The sequence below is a fragment of the Uloborus diversus genome, chromosome 3, assembly GCF_026930045.1.
Source record: "Uloborus diversus isolate 005 chromosome 3, Udiv.v.3.1, whole genome shotgun sequence".
Taxonomy (NCBI): domain Eukaryota; kingdom Metazoa; phylum Arthropoda; class Arachnida; order Araneae; family Uloboridae; genus Uloborus; species Uloborus diversus.
The window spans coordinates 18844382-18866233 of record NC_072733.1 but is presented as its reverse complement, the minus strand read 5'-3'; the positions used below and the strand labels follow the sequence as shown (position 1 = coordinate 18866233).

At 32.1% G+C, this 21852-nt stretch overlaps 1 protein-coding gene across 1 annotated transcript in view; it reads right to left on the bottom strand.

The window, feature by feature from the left end:
- LOC129218250 (thrombospondin type-1 domain-containing protein 1-like) overlaps positions 1-21302 on the bottom strand; it is a 37613-nt gene extending 16311 nt beyond the window's left edge. Inside the window, exons 1-3 of the mRNA XM_054852473.1 lie at positions 21067-21302; positions 7932-8002; positions 7121-7371 (exon numbers count right to left, since the gene is read on the bottom strand). Of these exons, the coding sequence (XP_054708448.1) occupies positions 7121-7371; positions 7932-7974 (294 nt within the window). The 5' untranslated portion in view covers positions 7975-8002; positions 21067-21302. The remainder of the gene's footprint in view (positions 1-7120; positions 7372-7931; positions 8003-21066) is intronic.
- Between the last annotated feature and the right edge of the window lie 550 nt (positions 21303-21852).

The following is a 21852-nucleotide window of genomic DNA, read 5'->3' as shown; positions in this document are numbered from 1 at the left end:
CCACGGCCTCCAACATTCGAAACGAAGCTTCTTCCTCAGAGTCATGGAGGCTCCACGTATAGACATTATATTACAACTTTACGACGCAAACAGCAAAGATTCTCTAGCAAAATCTGATATTTTATAACGTACTGAAAAGGGTTTTTGGGTTGGCATTAGTAAAAATGCGTTTAAAGAACAATCGACAACAATTTTATTACGGAAATTTCGTAATTAAAATTATCTTAGTTTGAAACGCTATTATATTTTTTTCTTTTCTTTTCTTTTTTGCTTATTTTAACATTTTGTTTCATAATGCATAAGAACTGACAGCTCTAATTAAATATTATAGTTCTATTATATACTAGCTGCGTTGATTGACGTTGCACTGTCTAACTCGAAAATAAAAGTCATGTAAGGTGACGCAATTTCAACTATCAGAACAAACTTTAAACAAAAATCGTGCAAAATTTCCCGTCAACGTAAAGGAAAAAGCATTTTTATGACTCAAAAATAACTTTAAACCCTCTTTGTTATTATTTTTTTTAATTTTTAAAATTTAGTTATTAATAGCTATGAACATATTTATTCATCATTTTTCTGGTGAAACAATCGAGATATTTTCGTATGTTCCTATACAGATTTCATTCTTTGTATAACTTGAAAGAAAGAAAGAAAGAAAAATAACACGGTGGGTGAAAGTGGGACACGTTGAATAAAGTTTATCTATTTTTTTCACGTGCACACAAAGCCAATGTAAAGCATGAAACATTTTATGTTAAAATGTTTGAAGTATAAAAAGTTTCATATTTTCTAATGAAAACTATTTTGCATTAGTAAACCAAAAATAGAAATAAAACTAATTATTGCATCAATAATACAAAGAATACTTATTTTAAAAACATTTTGTGAAATAACTCGATGTGCCCTTTGGAAGCCCTTCCAGAAAGGGCAGATCAAAACAATGCAAAATATACAAGTACAGAGACATGGATGAAGACTAAAATAATTTTCATACCTCTGTCGACTTTTTTTAAGCAGCCGCAGCAATAGGCAATAACATTTATCATGTCTAAGTGGAGAACTAAAAGGCCTCCGAAAGTGACCAGTAATAATAAAAAACAAATAACAATCTATAGATTAAAATAAAAATAAATTAATGAACTTCTGAAAGTAATAAATACTTCAGTAGTTGTAAAATAACTAAGTATTAAGAACCGATTTTAATAAATATTTGAACTATAAAGGTTTAAAAGGAGGCACATGTGAACATTGCATGTTTTACTAGGATAACGTCAAGCAAAAAAAATCTTTAAAATTCTTTATTAATAGCAGTACCAGCCCTACTATTTAAACAAACTTTCAGAGCAAGGAGTCAGTTTATGTTCCTGTGGTGACAGCTTCTCTGTTTCAGCAGATGCTGATGTACTTTTATCACTGTCTTTTTCGTGTAAAAACATATTTTAAACTAACTAATAAGCTAAATTTAATTATTGCAAACCATTATATGCACATTCACGTAAATTAATGCCAGTGTTTACATATTGTAATTAAATTAAAAATTCTTTACTTTTGAAAATTAGTTCTAAGGTAGATACCGCGGGGTACTTGTGAACGCAACAGGCACATGTCAACAGTTCCCCTATCCTCTCCGCAAGTTGTATTAGTGTAAGCTTATTATAAGTGTTAAAAGAGATGTAGAGATTTATTATTATTATAATGCTACATTCAGTTTGTAAATTTATTGTTAATTATTATTACATAATTGCTAATTATATATTTTATTAATTTTATTTTTTTAATTCGTTAATTACTAAGTAGTTGGCTAAAAATTTAGTGGTATATAATAGTTACAGGGAAAATAATAACAAAATATTTTTCTTTAACTAAAAACTGAAGTTTAGAAAAATTTTAAAATTCATCATCATATTCTGTATAAAGCTTAAACGCACTATATAACAAGAATATACTTTACATAAAAAATATTCTTTTTTATTGTTTAGTCTTATAAGATTTTTTCTTGTCGATCCATTGTTTAGAACATGCTATGAAACTTTAAAATTTGAGTGAACAGAGTTCTATAATTCAGAAAAAATATTTTCTTAATGACAGCTACTGTAAAATTCAAACTGACACAGTATAGGTTATAAACTCTTGAATGTAATTAATATATACGTATATGTTTCATCATAACGAGTTTTTCGTTGAAATATGATGCTTGTCCTGCATTTTTCAATCGTGTTCCCATGTGTCCCAAGCTTGTTCACATCTGCCCCCCTTTGGGGCACATGTGATCAATTGAAGACATTGTTTCAAAATTCCATAAAATATAGATTTTTTTTTTTTTAAACTGAAAAAATTCTTTTACCTAAAGTATAGACTATTCAATCATGAGGACCTTTTTCTGTGAAAAATTGAAAATAATTTCTGAGAAATTAAGAAATGAAAAAAAAAAAGTTCACATCTGCCCCCTTTTCCCTTAATATTAGCAAAAGAATAACATGAACGTATGATAAGATCAACATATAAATAGTTTATTATCACTAACACTAGAAAACCGCCCGCCAAATTATGACGGGTGAAAATTGCCTCTGCATTTGAACGAAGCAATTGCCTGTTTGTGACATTTTGATAGTTGAAATTTTAACCCTAACTCTAGTGGATTAACTCTTAACTCCATCAGTAGATAGCTTTCATTGTTGACCACTTTTTCGTTTCTTCATTCCCCTGAAATGACACAGTGTTACCCGTAAAATAGTTAAGTTACCGACCCAGTTCAGCCTCGTCACTATAAAGCCTTTCCCTGCATTTTAAACATTTGATGACGTCAGGAGCGGTACTCGATCATTGGCTATTATATATATATATATATATATATATATATATATATATATATATATATATATATATATATATATATATATATATATATATATATATATATATATATATATATATATATATATATATATGAGGATTATTTTTATTGTTGTTTTAAGAGATGGCCCGTATAACGAAAAGTAAAACTACTATGGGATATATAGGTATGTCAGCAGGTATGTATCATCAAAAACACTTTTATTTCGATTCATAAATAAATTTAAGGAAGCCAATATAAGCTTAAGAAGAAATTAGCTCCGAACCAAAGTAGACAAGTTTTCCCAAATACAGAAGTACTACTGGAACATGCATCTGAACTTGTGGATTGAAAACTGTTTGATTAAAAAAAACAAATAAATAAAAACCTCTAAACATTAAAGTTCACAAACACAGTAAAAAAGCATGTAAAAGAAGCAGTCGAAAACTTTATACAATGAAATGAGTAAAAGTATGACTGGGCCGTGGTAGCCCGATCGGTAGAGTGTCGGATTCGGGGCCGGAGGGTCCTGAGTTCGAACCTCGATGGTCGAAGACCCCCACCGTCGTCATTAAAGGGGACTGGGCGACGTTAAATATGCTCGTGGTCTCAATGTCCTCCAAGTGAAACTATACCTCTGGGGGTGCTAGCACCAGGTAGCTATTAGCTCCTGGACTAGTTCCAAATTCTCATTACCTGTTCGATCCGGTGATGGTGCTGCCATCTATCGGTATAAAAAATAATGGAGGCAAGGCACTTAGTATGCAGTCCTCGACATAAATACAATTGTAGTCAGTTGTGACTCGGAATCGGAAAAGTATGACTACGTTTAAAATCCTGTTTTTTGACATAATTTTCATGATCATTTATACGGAATTTGAGAGCACGTCTAGTCTGTCCTATGTATGGCAATCCACACTGACAAGAAATACTATAAATCTCCCATCTATCAAATTCCTGAACAGGGTGCTTAAGTTTTGGAAATTTAAGTTTATTAATTGGGGAGAGTGTGACAGAACTATTTCAGGATTTCAGCGATCTAATGACTGATTCTTGGAAAAAAGGGTAAAACGGCATAACTAAAATAATTTTCAGGAGTACGTGTTCGATTATTAGTAGTTGAATTAATTAGTTTCCTGTAAATGGTATCTATATGGTGACAATTGAAAAACCCCGATCCAACGCTATGCTTTAAAAAAAGAAAAAGAAAAAAAAACAATTCTGAGGAAAGTGAAACGGAATTAAAAGAAATAGACAAGGCCCGGAAAATAAATTTTTGGAAGAGACTAATTTTTGTTGTGGGGGATGACCACATAATTTATGAGGGAGAAGAGTGACTGCGAAGGATTTGCGGAAAACAGTAGTAGTAATAAAAATATTGTCTCGACGAGTGATAGAAACATCCAAGAAAGAGAGATGATTGCAAGATTCAACTTCCACAGTAAATTGGATATGTAGGTCTATAGAGTTTAAAACGTTTAACAAATGAACTAGGTAACGGAGAGACGAATCCAAAAGAACAGAAATGTCATCCACATACCTAACATAAAATTCAAACTGTACAATGCTAAATAATTTAAGTTCAAAGTAGTGTAGGTATAAATCGCTTAAAATTGGGCTCAAAGGGTTGCCCATCGAGAGACCCTCTGTCATACGGAAAAAAAAATGTTGTTAAAAATGAAAGTATTTTGTTCCAAGCAAGATCGAGTTAAGTTGAAAATTCAGCAATCTCAAAACACGAAAAGTCATGCTCCAACATTCTTCATTTAATAAGGCAGTCTAACTTTTTGTGTACCATCGTTCTTTTATGCACTGGCGGGGTGGCAGACGGTCAAAGAACGCAAGTTTTTCTTAAGATATTCTGCAGATTTTTGTGCAAAATATGCAGATATTTTGAAAGAAAAAGAGCATATAGAGCCTACTCTGCTCAAAATTACACATTTTAGCAAGAAACAAAATGTAATGCGGATACGATTACTTTAATTGCATTGATGTGCTTGCATACATGTATTTTTTTTTACAATTATGTGATTGAATCTATGTATTTATACATATGTGGGCGTGTTTGTTTCTGTTTTGCGGCATGACAGGTATCTGCTCAAAAAGAGGGTGTTTATGGCTCAAACTGTGCCATTGGAATGTTTTGCCAGGGGGTTTTAAAGCTTTGGTGATCTCCTTTTGGAGGTGTTGTTCTTTGGACGATCCGCCTTTGGGCCACCACTGAGTTAGGTATTGATTTTAAAATAAGTTGCAGGAATATTTATCGAAATGGTCGAGGGATGGTCAATACCGTTCATCAAATTAATAACATTCATTCAGTTCATCAATTAATCACGTTCGTTAAATTAATCAATCAATCATGTTCATTCCACCAATCACATTGAAACAGTTTACGTTAGTCAACCATTTAGTCAACCATATATTAACCAAATCAATAAAACATGTTCATTAAATAAATCAATCGAGTTAATTTCTTTCATTTAATTAGTCACGTTTATTCAATTAATCAGTCACGTTCATTGAATCAATCAATTTATTTTTTCAATCAGTCATGTACAAGCTATCACATTCAATCAGTTACGTTCAATTAATCACGTTTGAAGTGCCCTTCTCAGTCAAAATTATTACCACGTAATGATAATTCTCTAGTATTATATTTTCATCCATATTTTTAATGTCTTTTAATTCTTAAATTTAATTATTTTATTTCTATTTAACACAAACTGCCGAATGGCAACACGTAATTAAAAAAAGTGAAAAAGACGCACGAGATCGTGTTCCACGAATTTGGTCTTGAGAAAATAAAAATGACGACTTCTTGAAGTATATGTGATGTAAATAAAGTTTTGTCGATTTTTATAAAATAATGGAGTCAAATTCTTATACAAAATTAGGGTGTTGTTATAAACCTTCACAACACTCTCACGTTCATTGAATCAAACAATCGCAGTCGTTTAATTACTTTTATATAATCGTTCACATTCATTACCCAGTCACATACAATCAATCACGTTACATATGTAAGTATATAGTTTTGAGCAGAATAAGCTCAATGTGCTGTAATTTCGTTGAAAATCAAAATTTTAAAGATATTTTACAGATTTTAGGTAATCAGATTACCTAAAATTTCAAAATATCTAGAAATTTGCAGAATATCATAAAGCTTGGATTATTTGACTGCCTACCACCCCGCCCGGTCCCTGATCCGGGGATAAATGCTTGTCTATGTATCGTCGGCACCATGCTAAACTAACTAATGTGAAAATTTGCACTTTTCAGGAGAGCAGATTTTTTTTTTCCACCTGACGCGTTTAGTTATTTTCAATGCTTTAGTTTTATAGATAACTGTAAGTGTATAACTATCGTTTGAAGTAGCTATAACTAAAAGGTAGCCCTTTTTGAGTACTACGGCAAACCATTGAATTTGAAAAACGTGATTAGCGATTTTTCTCATTCGTTAGTTTAGCATGGAGCTAACGATATGTAATTTTGCTTTATGCAAAAAATTTTAATGCATCTTAAGATCGCTTTTTCTTTTTTTTTTTTTTTTTCTTTTCTTTTTTTCTTTTTTTTTTTTTTTTTTTGTGTATCCAGCTGTTTTTCTAAAAGAAAAGAAGCGACTTTTAAGGTAGAAAGTGAGCTAGAAATATGAAAAAAAAAAGCTAATGTGAATGTTTCGGGCTAATGTACAAAAACAAATCAAGCTTCCAACTTGATTCGCGCGCGCGCGTTCTCTTCTGTTTCTTTCTAACAATTGATCGAAGGAACGAATCACAAAAGGGTAGAAAATTGAATTCCTGATGAGACCTTCGGGAACCTCCCCTACACTTATTAAGCAAACCATATCCCTGAACTTCCGCTCATCTGGAACTGAGGAAAACATACGAGAGATTCGTTTCTTTCTCAATCAACAAAGATCTTTCGTACACGCCTCAAAAGGGTGATATAAGAAAATGACTTTAGGAAAAAATTTTCTTTGGTTGTCTGGAGGTTTCAATAGAGGATATCGGTGTTCTTAAAAATAACTGTCTTTCTCTGTTTTTTCCCCAGAGCCCTATCTATTAGCTCCTGTCCTCGAAAATGATTTAACACAATACAGCCATATCAAATTCTTTTGATTAAGTTGATGAAGAACATAACACTAGAAAGACACTGAACTCCCCCTCTCGGCTTTGAAAAATACCAAGTAAATCAGAAGTCATCATCTTGACGCATCTTAATTAGTTATTTTTCCTCTTAATTAATATGTGCACAAAAATTTCGCTATTGTAAAGGAATAATTACCTCTTTACTAGTAACAAGTCTAAAGGCAAATACGCCAGCTCTTTCGAACACTCGGCAGAGGAAAGCCACTTTGCCGTTGACAAAATTGGGCGGAACATCTCGTTTAGCAAGGAGCTTGTCTTCATCATTTTCTACTTGAACAAGTTGAAGGCGAAGTTCTGGACCAGAGGACGGGATTCGATAACGCACTTCCACGGCTCCGGAAAGTGCAATATGATGTTCTGCAGCCCAGATCCAATAGTCTGCATCCGCTGGAAAGTAATAGAAAGGTAGTCAATTTACATGCGTCAATATGCTTCTGACGATGTATAATACATTACGGTTGTACCAGGCTCGCCCATTAAAAGGAATTAATTCTAATGATGATCCCTGATGCCTAGTGCGGAACCTTCACACTGTGCAACGGAATCACCACGTCTGCAGACCACTGTCGAAATCCAATCCCAGCTGTATAGGGCTCACTTTTGAACCTTAAAAGGCTATATGTCTCGGAGAGGTGGGAGTGAGGTGGGAAAAGTAGGGTAATCCCGTCAAAACAGAATATAATTAAAAATTAAAAACTCGCAATTTTACCGCTGTATGAGGCGTTGAGAACTAAAGTGGATGAAGTCCATGAATGACTTGATCCACTTTAGCTCTGAACATCTCTTATAATAAAAGCCCAAAGTGCTTTGTGCTGAATGAGGTGTTCAGAGCTAAAGAGAATCAAGTCGTTTAAGACTTCGTCTTCACTCTAGCTCTGAATGCCTCAGCCTACATCATTACGATATTTACAAGCTCAAACTAAGGCTTCAAGTATTATAAAACTTACCTCGGGTCAATGATATGAGACCGAGCAGAAAACAGAACCACATTACTCCCCTTAACTTCCACTTTTAGCTTCTGAAAAGAAAAAATAATTTACATTATATTTGAAGCATTTATGTAAGTATTATCGAGTGAAAGTGTCAATAAGAATTATTTCACATTTTAAGCGCAAGCATAAGATTTTAGAGTAAAAGAAATTGATAAGAGTGAATTTGGTATACTTCTAACGTACAACGGTGCACATTCGAGCTAATACACCTACTTCTCAGGTCTTTTTCGTAAATGCTGCTGAATTTATGAATGAGTGTGTTGTGTACATGTTGTAGCTTTTCTCAACGTTAAACCTGATTTTCTGAACAAATTATGTAAAAAATGTAAAAAGAAATTATATTATACTGGAGCTTTCATGTAAAAAAAAAACTTTCGAAAAGGTGCCCAAAATACTTTTCAACTCGAATAAGAATATTTCCATCGATACTCAATTTCTGGATAAAATTTTATGTTGAAGAAGTATTTATCGATCCCCAAATGCTTAATCAATAATCAAACAAAGTTTACCATTAACAAAATCAAGGAACGTTCCCGCGTCCCTTGATTTGAATTTTTATTCACCAAGCAAGGATTAAAACAATTTAAAAGATCTATCCATATATACTAATGAGAAATTGGCGGTGGGGGGAGGTTCTAGCGAAAGTAACTGGGATGAAAGAGGAAAACAGGGAGGATGGAAGTTTGTGAGTTTGACAGATACTTGATGGGCAAACTAGATATCATCATAAGGTTGATGGTTTTGGGATGAAAGCGCTCTTTTTTTGTGCTGGAGATTTTAAACTTTTATTGGCGGGGAACTTTTTACCACAGGGTTGTTTTTGAAGAGATATTTCTAATGAGGATTCAGAGGATTCACTCGGGGGGCGGAGTATGAAAAAAAAATTAACTCTTATTTCTTGAGGGACAGATATGGTTGCTCGCAGCCACATCCTGGCTCACAGCAGGCCTCTAGTGCCAAGGACGTACCTAGACCTAGTGCATTTAGCGCTCTGGTATTTTTTGAGGCACCGTGGGTTTCCTGAAGGACATAGTCTGTTGGGATATAACGATAAGCAAATTGGTTGATTGCAGATTAATCGGCAAAAGATAATTGGTTGATACCAATTAATCAGTTGTCGATTTATTATAATGATAATGATTTAACGTAGGGTTTAAACGCAGTGCTGCGGAGTGGAGAGATCAGTTTTTGACGTCGTACGTGCAATGTGTCGATTTTGATAACATAGTCCGCGCATCGACTTTAAAAAATAATTAAAAGCTCAATTCAAGTATTAGCGACTTCTGGATTTTTGCAAACAACTTTTTCACTCTATTCTAACAGGGAAAAGGGGAAAATTAAATAAAAAGAATGGGACACAGCCCTATTTCGGCTCTTCAGAATTAGTTAAAAATTTATTTCTGTAAGCGGTGATTTATTTTTTTTAAGTTTCGTAAATAAGTTTTCATATTGTTGTTAATAAAGTTATATTCTGTTTCGTTAACTAAACACGAAATTTATTTAGTTAGTAAGCAGTTGTCTACAGACAATTTTAGTTGAGCATCGACTTTTTTAGAAGCCATTTAATGCAGGTATTTAAAAGTACAAGGTGACCTTAAAGCACGATGCTAAACGTAGAGTGTGGGGAAAAGTATTGACACATGAGTTGTGTGCAACATTGTATGTGTAATAGAGGTACAGATTAATGTAAAATAGAAAAATTAAAATTAAGAAAATAACATTGCTACAAGTAAGAGAAAATATTACAACGTTAAATCGCACAAATTTCCAGAGAACTGGAGACGCATGTGTCGGAGTTACAAGAACCCCCCCCCCCCTTTTTTTTTCTTTGGTGAAAAAAATGGTGAACTTATGGATAAAAAGACACACGACAAAATTCTCTGAAAAATTGTGCAGTTTATTGTTGCAGTATATATATATTTTTAAAACTTTTGTGCACATATGTATTTCTTTATTTCTTACTGCCTAAAGTGTTCATAAAATTAGAGAAAAAAATCAAAGATACTTAATAATAATAAAATTTTTATTTTATGAAAAAGGCATTGATTTAAAAAAAAATCATAACATGAATGTTGTAATTGTTCGCAAAAACAATTAATAGTCACTGAAAGAAAAGAGGAAATGAGTTAGAATCTGAGTATCCCCTCACACCATTTGAGGGGAGAGGTGGAACTGACTGACATACATAAATATAACCACCTCAATCTCCTTCTTAAAAAAAAAAAGCATTAATTAAATTAGTATGTTTAAAAATGAATGAATTAACCTTTTTTAATTTTATCTTTTTGTTATTATATTATTATTAATTGGTGATGACATGTTACCTTTTATTGAAAAGAAAATTACATTTTTTTTTTATTGTTTATGAACTCATTCAGCAATTTTGAGATCTGAGCATACTTAAAAGTGATTTTAATTTACAAAACGAAAAATGGCCGGTTATAAATATTCTGCAAAGTGGTCGATTATGACCGATTAATCGGTGCATCCCTAGTTTTTAGTTTCAAGAGGAAAAATTCGATGCTTCATGAATTTAATTCAAGTTTCTTACATGAAAGAAATATTAGTTGAGCTAAAATAAATACGTAATTCCATACAACGTAAAATTAAAATCTTAATACATAACATTATGACTCTTATATGACTGACATTTGTAATGATTAAGGTTTTACGAAAGGATTTATGATCAGTTATTAAGCTAAATAGCGGAGTGATAAAATATCAGTGAAAGCAGTGTGATTCTACTTAAAACAGAAAAGAATGTTCTATAATTTTAGTGCAGATTTTTTGTTCAGGTTGCAGTTAACGTAAAAAAAAACTCAAAATTCATTGTTATTTATGTTGTTATTTTATGAGGAGGGAACTGTTAAACATAAAAAAACTCAAAATTCATTGTTATTTATGTTATTTTATGAGGAGGGAACTGTCAAACGTAAAAAAACTCAAAATTCATTGTTATTTATGTTGTTATTTTATGAGGAGGGAACTGTCAAACGTAAAATAAAAATTCAAAATTCATTGTTATTTATGTTGTTATTTTATGAAGAGGGAACTGTTAACCGTTGCACTAAACAACATCAAATTACTGCACTCTTTGCATTTGAAACTTCATGACATGAGCTCGTAGATACGAAACCGAAAATGTTAATCTAAATGCAGCTCCGTTTCTGCGGTAATGGTGGTTGCTAAGACAACGCCATCTACGTCACAGGATACAAACTATGAATTCCGGAGGAATCGATTTATCACAGCTTTCACGAAATATTTCTAACCATGTGGATCTCATTAACAAGTTCATTTGCATGTTTATAATGAATTTTGTTGATTCTAGATTTTGGTTGTGATTAAGAAATTTTATTTTGTTACAGAATAATATTTGAAGGGCATTTACATTAAAAAGCAAATGATAAGAAATTCTTTCCTTTCTAATGCTTTTAAACTGAAAGTAACGAATGAAATAAAATGCCACAATGGTGACTAAATGAAATTTTAAAGACAAAATCAAATAGATAAAGAAATAGTGAAAATTATACAACTTATTATTTTAGCATCAGAATTATCAACAACATTATTAAGCATCAAAATGTTAGATCATCGGTTCCCAACCGGTGGTTCGCGAACCCCTAGGGGTTGGCGAAAATAATGTTGTAATGGCCGATTTTTAATATTTTTGTTTGAGATGAAATCTCAAGTTCAAGGGTTTTTGTTCATCATGTGTCCATTTGTCTCTTCCACATTCTCTTTGGACGCAAATGTTAGCATACTTGCTGACATATTTTGTAAATTTCAAGAATTAAGTGACGTTGCGAGGAGCTGGTTTTTACCGTTTTCATTCCGTAGCTTTTGATAAGAGAACTCGATTAAATTTGATGTAAATATTTTATGGAGCATATGGGGGCGAACGTCTGAAACATTATCGTTAATTTTTAACATTTAGTTTTTTCACCATTTGTGTGTAATGAAGAGCTATCGCTCTTGTGGTGCCCCGAAAATCCGCAAAAGTGCGATTTCGCTATACTGTTTGTTGCCGAAACTTTCACATTACCTTAATTACAATAACTTCGAGCTTTATTGGCAAAAAGAAAAGAATTAGTTCGCAACCCAAAAATACCTTAGGAAGTGTGAAAAAAAAAATTACTTTTTGAAAAGAAATCCTGGTGAAAATGTGTCACAGTGTGAGGTACGCAGTAATTAATCATTGAAGTTAGACTTTGCTACTTGAATTTTCTCTGTACGTAAAAAATGAATTTATGAAATTTGTGCACAAAAATTCTCTTGCAATAAGTAAACATTTTTTAGCAAAAAAAAAAAAAAAAAAAAAATCCCCGTTTATGCAAATCATTAGACTTAATTGTAGGCGTTTTTTATTGTTTTTTTAAAAATATTAATAAGATAAATAAGAATAACTACGAATTTTATTCTGCATGTTTGGTATAAAGACAAGAAAATTCTTCAGCACTCAAAGGATTAATGAACGCAAAATATCTCTATTAAACAAGTAGACTCGTAAGGTGATTTGCCAGTAGTTGATCATTTAGTGGAAATTTCTACAAGTTCTATTTAATTTCATAGGAAAAAAACCGGAAAAAAAAAATTGAAAAATTTTCTATGTTTCTATAAAACTATCAGGATCAACGGTCACTAATCATTTTTCTGTTTTACTTACTATTTTTCAAGTTAGTATTTCGAACAGAAGTTAAAAACGGAGATTTCGCCAGCAGTTGACCAGCGGGTGCCAGTAGTTAACCACTTTTTAAACAATGTAAAATCTGAAAACTACAATATTAAAATCGACCTGATGTATGCCCGTATGTACTTATGTTCTCTTAAAGGTCGCCCCTGATTGGTTGTTGGGTAGATGACGTCATCACAGATGTCACGTGACTTTGATGATGGTTACACGACATTGATAACTAATAGGGTAAAATGTCGTGAAAATTTCGTGACATTTGTTGCCAAAACTAAGTCACCAAAAAATGGGTCAAACTTTATATTATATCTTCAATTTCTTGCCAAGTCTATAGACTACAAACGCATATGACATCATTGATATATGAGACGCCGAAGGCACCTCAGGCTGAGAATCTAACCATCCTAGACCGCTCGTATAATGCTTAATTTACTAAAAATAATGCATTGATATTATGAGTGATCAGTATAAGTACAGTAAACTTCGAATTATCTGCAGAATAGGGCGACATGGCATCCGCGGATAAGTGAATTTCTCGGATAATCTGCAGAATAAATTAAAACCGATAGCTAAAAAAAATCAACACTCGCACATACTTTTAAACTCTGCCAGCCATGACCTATTAAATTTTAAAAAATCGAAAAATTTGGCGACATTTAGCAATTTCTCGTCAAATTTGGTGCCCAAAATAAGTTGCCAAAAATGATGCCAACTTAGCGATGTCTCTTTAATTTCTCGCCAAGTCCATAGCAGTCACTCCAAGCAGATACGACATCAACACCATGGAAGTCGCCGCAGGACCCGAACGTTACCGCGACCCGAATCTATTCAGCATAGCTGCCAGAATAATGCCTAAATATTATAACATTACTGTTAAGTAGCACTAAATTGAAAAATGTTTAATAGTTTATAGGGTGTCGAAAGGTAAATTTTCCTATATACGGAGTCCTAGCGGCCTATTCGCTGAACCTATCGATCCAAAATTTTAGAACGGTTATTTGAAGGAATGCATTTGAGATTGATGATTTTAAACAATGCAGTGATCTCATGGTCGCGGTTACAGCGATAGAATGTCAAAAATTTTCAAATGACAACACCCACTTTTTCCTTGCGCAAATTGATCAGTGTATTGAAAAGGCAGAAATGGCGTTCGATCGATCGACGTGTGACGAAAATTGTTTTTTCGAAAATTTAAGCACCGACTGATGAAACAAAGCTTTCCATTTAAGCTTTGCACATGGTGTTTAGTGGTTGGTGCTTCTACTACTGTCTTACCCTGTGAGTTATGCAAAATGCTTTTCTTTTATACTGTCACTAGGATAAACAATTTTCCACTCGTCACAACGCAATTTGAGGTTTTTCAATTCGCGGATCAATTTGCCCAAGAAAAATGGGGATGCTGCAATTCGAAATTTCCGAAAGTAATTTTTTTTTTATAACAAAATCTGTGTTAGTACTACGTTGTTTAAAATTTTCGCAATTAGGAGAGCATCTGTTCAGATAACCGTAACACAAATTTTGGTTCTGTTGGTTGAGCGGACAGGCGGCTAATCAATTAATTGCAAAAATGCTTTTTTTTTTTTTTTGAACAAAAGTAGCATTATAGTTTATCTTAAGCTGAAAAATGTTTGTAATCACTTTGGTTTCGAGAAAAAAGCTTTAAAAAAACCAACATGCACCGACCAACTTGACCGTTCTGGTCAACTACTGGCATTAATTGCATTTTAGACAACCAATAGTTGACCATCCATCAAACCCTATTTACTTAGTATAAACATGAACGATCAGCATATACCAGTAAATGAACCTGAAGAATAAAATTTAACGTCGAGGAATACGATTAAACATTTTATCTCATGACAATTCTCACTTGTAAGAAAAGTGATTTTCTTGAAAAATTTTATATGTCTTTGTAGTTGTACCATCCTAACCTCCATTCAAAACTTTAGTTACAACTATAAATTATAAGAGAACACTTCATGGGATGCAATAAATTAGTTCCAGCAATCAGATATAAAAATATCTACTTATTTATTCTTGTTTTGTATATATTAGTGCTCGAGTGTTCAACTACTGGCAGCTGGTCAACCACTGGCAAATATTATTCCATGTCAAGTGATCCAAAATTTGGGAAATTTTTTCCCTCACCCTTTTGTATTTCTTTGAAATTTGGCTCATCGATTGTACCCTTCGAGGTAATTAAAAGTCAAAATTTTTAGATTTTTATCCCAATTATTTTTTTATTTATGACACTTTGATTTTTCGAAAAACCCTCTTTTTTTCATGGATGCTTGAACATAAAATGGACGATAACTCAGCAAAAAATATAGATAGAAAGATTTGGTAAAAAGCATTTTAAAGTACATTAGTTGCTGTTTAATGGGATATAAAACATGACTAATTTTAGAAAAATTTTAATTTTTAAAAAATTAAATTTAAATTTAAAATTTTATTTTCTCAAAAAAGGTATAATGAATTTTTTTTTTTTAAAATTCTCAAAAATTTGTGTGTATTTTATCTTCATTTGTGCAAAGTTTCAAGTTGGGATCTCAATGGATCATATTTTTATGAATTTTTAAATAAAATTTGACTTATGAAATAATGACATTTTTCCGATTTTAACTAGCTAAATATGGGGTTCTCTTACTAGAGATGGTATAGTAAGTAGTAATTGATCATGACTATGCTTGAAATGAGCTGACATGAATTTGTAGATTGGTAAGCCCCCCCCCCCCCCCCCACCGTCACCACAACTTTTAATCTTTTTTTTTTTCAAAACTTTTCAAAATGTAAAAATACATATATAAATAAATCAATAAAAAACCAAAATGAATAGTAAACTTATTAAAAGTTGGTAGATGTTCTTTTTTAAAACAAAAAAAGCCCCCCGCCCCCGCTCCACCACTTTTATTTATTTATTATTTTTTTTTTTCAAAACTATTTTCAAAATGTAAAAAATAAATAAATGAATAACATAAAACAAAATGGATAGAAAACATATTAAAAGCTGGTAAATGTTCTTTAAAGCAAGACGAAGTACATTACCCCCCCTCCCCACACATACGATTAAAACTATTCTAGTATCACGCATCACCTGTTGCTTTTTTTTCCAGACCAAGTGTTTCTTTTTCAATCCGAACTTCACAAAGTGTACTTGATTAATTCACTATCTGATAAGGAAAGTTATGATTCATTTCATCCCCTACCCCTGCACCAGCTTTCAACTTTGGAGGGAGGAAAGAAATAGTTTGCCCCAAGATCAAGGAAAATAGGAGTGTTTCCCCCGTGTTGTTCCATTCTTTCCACACTAAACTAAAAATAATTCTAAGTATCAGATCATATGTCTGTCTGCATAAAACCAACTGTCTTTCTACAATATTTGGAGTGCAGCTTTTTTTTCTTTTCTTTAATGATAGTTTTCTTTTTAATATCAGTACTACAGGAGAGCAAAGCAGCGAGATCCATTTATACATATATTAAAAGCAGTTATAGAGCAAAAAAAATTTTCGTTAGTTTGAGCATAACCTTCCATGTTGTTAAGCTTCGTTCCAGATTGCCCCCCCCCCCTCCCCCGTACCGTTCCACTTTCCGAAAGAAAAAAAAAGCTGCAAATGAGTGGTTCTATTTGTTTGTTAAAGCTTTTCTGACTTTAAGCTTTTATGATCCTGCCCCCCCCCCCATTTATAAGCCTTAGTCACTACTAATGTTTAGCAGCGTGCGTCCCAGTTTATTATGATTATAACTCTTACGTGCCAGCTTTTTTTTTTAAATACAGTTTTGAATAAACAAATTAATATATATATATATATATATATATATATATATATATATATATATATATATATATATATATATATATATATATATATATATATATATATATATACAGTCGGACCTCCATATATCGAAGTAGTAAATTGCCGGAAAAAAATTCGATATATAGAAATTTCGATATATAAAAAACCCTCTTATTTTATCATAAAAATATCTTAAAACATTAAAATTAAAACTAATTTTCGTGCATGAAACCCAACTTCTAATTTAAACGAGCATCGGATTAAATGAAAGTTAATAATTAAAAATTTAACAGAAATTACTTTTTTGCTCCTTCATACACCTACATTCTTCGGAAGTTCAACTTGAACCGCCACATTAGGGGATTTTCGTGTTAACAATGTAATCAAGAGAAAAGTAAAAAATCAATCTACTTAACTTGAATGATTTATACTGAAGCTAAAAATACTAGGAATGATAATCAACTGACAAAAGGGATAACTTGACACTGACTTTAGTGTTACTGGTTGCAACTAAGATTTGAAATAAACTTGAGGGAATGTAAGAACTCCAGAACCGAACAACGACCCTACCTACACACCCTTGAACCCCCTACTCCTTATGAATTTCGTAGCAACCTTTAGTGATCATAATTTTCTCCGCTAACCTTCATTTTTCATGAGACATACAGTCTAAAGTGGAAAAAAACCTACGAATGTCTCGCAAAAAATTTCGATATATAGAGACTTTTTCGATATATAGAAACAATTTTTCTATGTAATGAACATAGAAATTTGCTGGGATTTCGATATATAGAAAATTTTGATATGTGGAAGTTCGATATATGGAAGTCCGACTGTATATATATATAAAGTGGTTGTGGGGCGGAGGAGGGGGGTACTAATCTGCAAATTCATGTCAGCTCATTCAAAGCATAGACATGATCAATTACTACTTACTAGACGATCCCCAGTAAGAGAACCCCATATTTAACTAGTTAAAATCGGAAAAGTGTCATTATTTCATTAGTCAAATTTTATTTAAAAATTCATAAAAATATGGTCCCATTGAGGTCCCAACTTGAAACTTTGCACAAATAAAGATAAAATACACACAAATATTTGAGAATTTTTTTAAAAAAATTCATTATACCTTTTCTGAGAAATTTAAATTTTAAATTTCATTTTTTAAAAATTAAAATTTTTCTGAAATTAGTTATGTGGCATATCCCATTAAACAGCAATTAATGTACTTTAAAATACTTTTTACCAAATCTTTCTATCTATATTTGGTGCTGAGTTATTGTCCATTTTATGTTCAAGCATCCATGAAAAAAAGAGGGTTTTTCGAAAAATCAAAGTGTCATAAATAAAAAAATAATAGAGATAAAAATCTAAAAATTTGGACTTTTGATTACCTCAAGGGGTACAATTGATAAGCCAAATTTCAAAGAAATACAGAAAGGTGAGGGAAAAAACTTTGGATCACTTGACATGGAATGACCTACTAGTCCTTGTCAAGAAGATTTAAATTTAGAAACATTTCGAATTTTACTGGCATGAAAAAGATCATTTAGTTAATCTGAGAGTTTTATAAAAGGTATGTTTAAAGATCATTCTTTAATTGACCTCTGATTACTGTTACCAATAAATGTAAGCTGTTGTGTCAGAAAAAGACATTTTGATTTTTTTTTTTTTTTTTTTTGAGCAACGTTTCTATCTGAAAAAGGATTTTCAACGTATACGGAGCAAAATATAGAACCAAATTAAATGCTGAATTTAATGCAAGACTGATACTGTCAGATATTTGAGCCAAACTTTGAGCTTCTTTGTTTCACAACGGTTCCAATAAGTTTTTTTCCAAGTTGATGAAAGCTCAAAAAAAAAAAAAAAAAAAAAAAAAAACTGGGATCGAGTTTTGTTGAATTTGTTTTGTATTCATTTTCTAGCTATTATTTTAGTTTGTAGCAATGTTTGTACTTTTTTATTTTGCAGTTATGTTTTCATAACTGTTATGAACTATAGAACAACATTAAACTAAAAAATACTTCCAAAAGTTATTGCGAGTGAGATTTTTTTTTGCTTACTTGTGTGTGTGTGTGTGTGTGTTACTTATTACGCATTGCCCAAGGGGTTCGCCAACTTCCTTGGAATTTTGAAAGGGGTTCGCAAGAGAAAAGAGGTTGGGAACCGCTGCAGTATATTATGGACTTTTTAGTACATAAAACTCTTCAATGACGACGTTAGTAACATGTATGCCAAAATTTTTGAAATTGGATTTAGTAAATTTTGTGTAAATGAATGGGATATATGTGTCGATATAGTCCAGAAAAGATGCAAAGCTGCAACTATTTTCCAAAATTTGACTAATTTGTTATCAAATTCAGAACTATTCGGATAATTTATGACATTAGTAGCATTCAAGCTTTAATAACAAAGTAATTATGAACAAAAATAGAAGGATGACGGTATGAATGCAGGTTAGTTTCATTTGCGATGTTAAAAATAAAAATAAAAATAGTAACAATAATAATAATTAATTAAAGTGTAGAGTATACTGAAAAGTGAATGAACACTCAAGCACAATTTCATTTTTAAAAAAATCTTAGTATTTTTTTAATTTTGGAACATTCAGTTCGTAATCAAGAGAGAGAGTTAAAAAATATTTTAATTGATCTATGTAAATATGTGAAAGAAAATTTCGGCATATTAAACCTTACCGCTTCCGGATTTTATGGGTGTTTAAAGGAAAAGTGGACAACAACCCAGCGAATGAACATCTTGAACCAGCAAATGAAAACAAATTTTACCAGTGAATGAACACATTAAATTTTTATTCAAAAACCAACTTGAAGTTTCTGTGAGATATTTTCATGTTCGTATTTTTTGCAAGGCAGATAGTGATCTATTGTTTAATTTGTTTATTTACTTACTTATGAATTTTCTTTTATTTTTATTTCTTTACTTTTTTTTTTCTTTTGCAAACGATAAACTATTTTTGAATATCATGGATTTTTTTCCTTCGTTTTCTTTAATGATCTTTTTCTTTTTGTAGACGATAAATATTTTCACATCTTGATTAATTCTTTTTCTATCTTATTGTTGATTTTTTTTTTCCATAAACATTATTTCTGGGCGTTCTAGGGTCATTCTCCAGAATGTGTAACTTTTAAACGATAATATTTTTCAATTTCAAAACCTTTTGTCCATTTTTTATTTTATTTTTTCATTTCTGCATGATGGTGTTACCTACTAGAAGAAACCATAAACAATAGCCCAACTCAATTCCAATTAGTTTACTCATAAATAAAAATAAATAAAGAAAGAAACATCTTGTTTACGGGGGAAAAAAATAAAAACAAACTTTTAGTGTTTGAAAATAGAGGCCAATTTAATATCAAAGAGGTAATTTTGTTAATTGTGCAAACAATGAGCTATTTTAATTATTAGTGTGAATCTAGGATTAAGCTCTCGTAATTAAAGTGGGGCTTAAATTTTAATTATCCTTTTAATTAAAATTTGTGTTAAAAATAGTATAGTATTAATATATTTCCCAATTAGTAAATTTAAGAATATACTGGTAATTTATAATTTTGGTAGACTGTCTAAAATTGATGTTTTCCTTCTCCATCATTCATTCTCACCTCAGAAATAAGGACATTGATAAGGTCTGTCTGGGACGTGGGATTCACGGAAGTGAGGAATTTTCCATTAATAGTGGCCTAAATGATACATTTTTCAAGGAAAGAAATTTTTTCTTCGTTGCTATAATCTGCACATGTTAGGCATATAAAAATATGTGCACTTTTTTTTACATTAATTTACATCCCTGAAACTCAAGTTCGCGGAAGTGAGAATTCCCAACTGGGGTTTTTAAAACAAAATCTATCTTCTTGTTTTTCAACAATAATCTAACAACTTCTTTATGGCTGAAAATCAACAAGGGGTCTCCCTTGTATCGTGGGAAATAAAATGTGATGCCATTACTGCCATCTGTTAATGAGAAATGGCATTATGTGTTTAGGTAACGGTTGTGATAATTTATTATGTGACGTAATAAACAAAAAGCCCTCCCCCTCCTTTTCTTTTTGAAAGCGATTTGAAAGATTACTGATACGTTTAAAGCATTAAAAACTCTGGAGGTAAGAAGCCTAGATTTATAAGTTTAAGAAGCACATAGATTATTTATTTTGATGAAATTCACAGTAAACATAAAATCAAAAAATATTATTTAACCCCACAATAGTATATATTAATATGAAAGTATTAATGTAGCTCCGATACTACATAAAGTTTAAAATGACTAAAAAATCTAGCAACTATATTTACTTATTAAGGCCGACATCAATGATTATTGTAATTATTGTTACACACAATCACATTAAGGCCAAAATCGGTAAGCGTTGATTCACAATCAATGAGTTTTGAATTAATATCAAGTTTGATTTAAGATCGTTTACATATTGCAAGAGACAACAACTTGGACATTCTTGTTGCTATATTTTAACTAAGTTTCAACAAACAAAGAACTTAGAGCTGTAAAATGAGTCAACTCCAAAAATAAAAAAGAAAACAACACATGACATAAAGCTGATAAGGTGTTTGAATATAATAAGTGACTACTTACTTTGATGAAATCCACAATAAGACCAAAATCAATGAAGTCTCACTAATGACACCCCATAATTCTCACATCGCAGCGTTTGCGTTATTTAACCCCATTACAATCAATACGCAACAAGAAGCGGGGGGAGATATGATTGGCATTTTAAAAAACACAACTTCCCTTCTCAAACACACACAAAACACAACCAAGTTCGAATGACAGGGGCAACTTCTTGGCAAAACACAAGCAAGACTTACCGTTCCGTTGCTTAACGTTCATTGCGATCCTGTAACTTCCAGGTAAAATTTTGCTTTGGATTCGATCGATGTAATGACTCACAGGTAGAGAGTAACCCAGCTGCTGTCGTGACGTCACGATATAGAGCCTAAGAGCCCTTCTTTATCCTTTATCATAGGGAGCGGGGAGAGCTCCCCCGACCCACATTGCACAAGCTTGCCACTTCAGTTGGTCTGTTGATGTACAGAGAGGATGCTTTTAACGCGTTCGAGCGTCGAAAAGGTCTTCTGCTAGTTTTTCTCGAGTACGGTCTCTGAAAGGATGCTACATGTTAGTGCAATCACTCGTATTTTCCACAATCGTAACTTTCATTTATTTACTTTAAAATGAAATCGGAACAAATGATGATTCAATCGTGGAAACAGCACTCGGGTTATAAATTGTTGGGGTAGGCAAATAAACGTGTGCAGAATTGAATGTGAACACTCTGAATAGATGTCATAATGGAACAGCAAGTATTGAATTTTCGATGGTGTGATTTTCGATTACTTGGGGGGGGGGGGGGGGGGG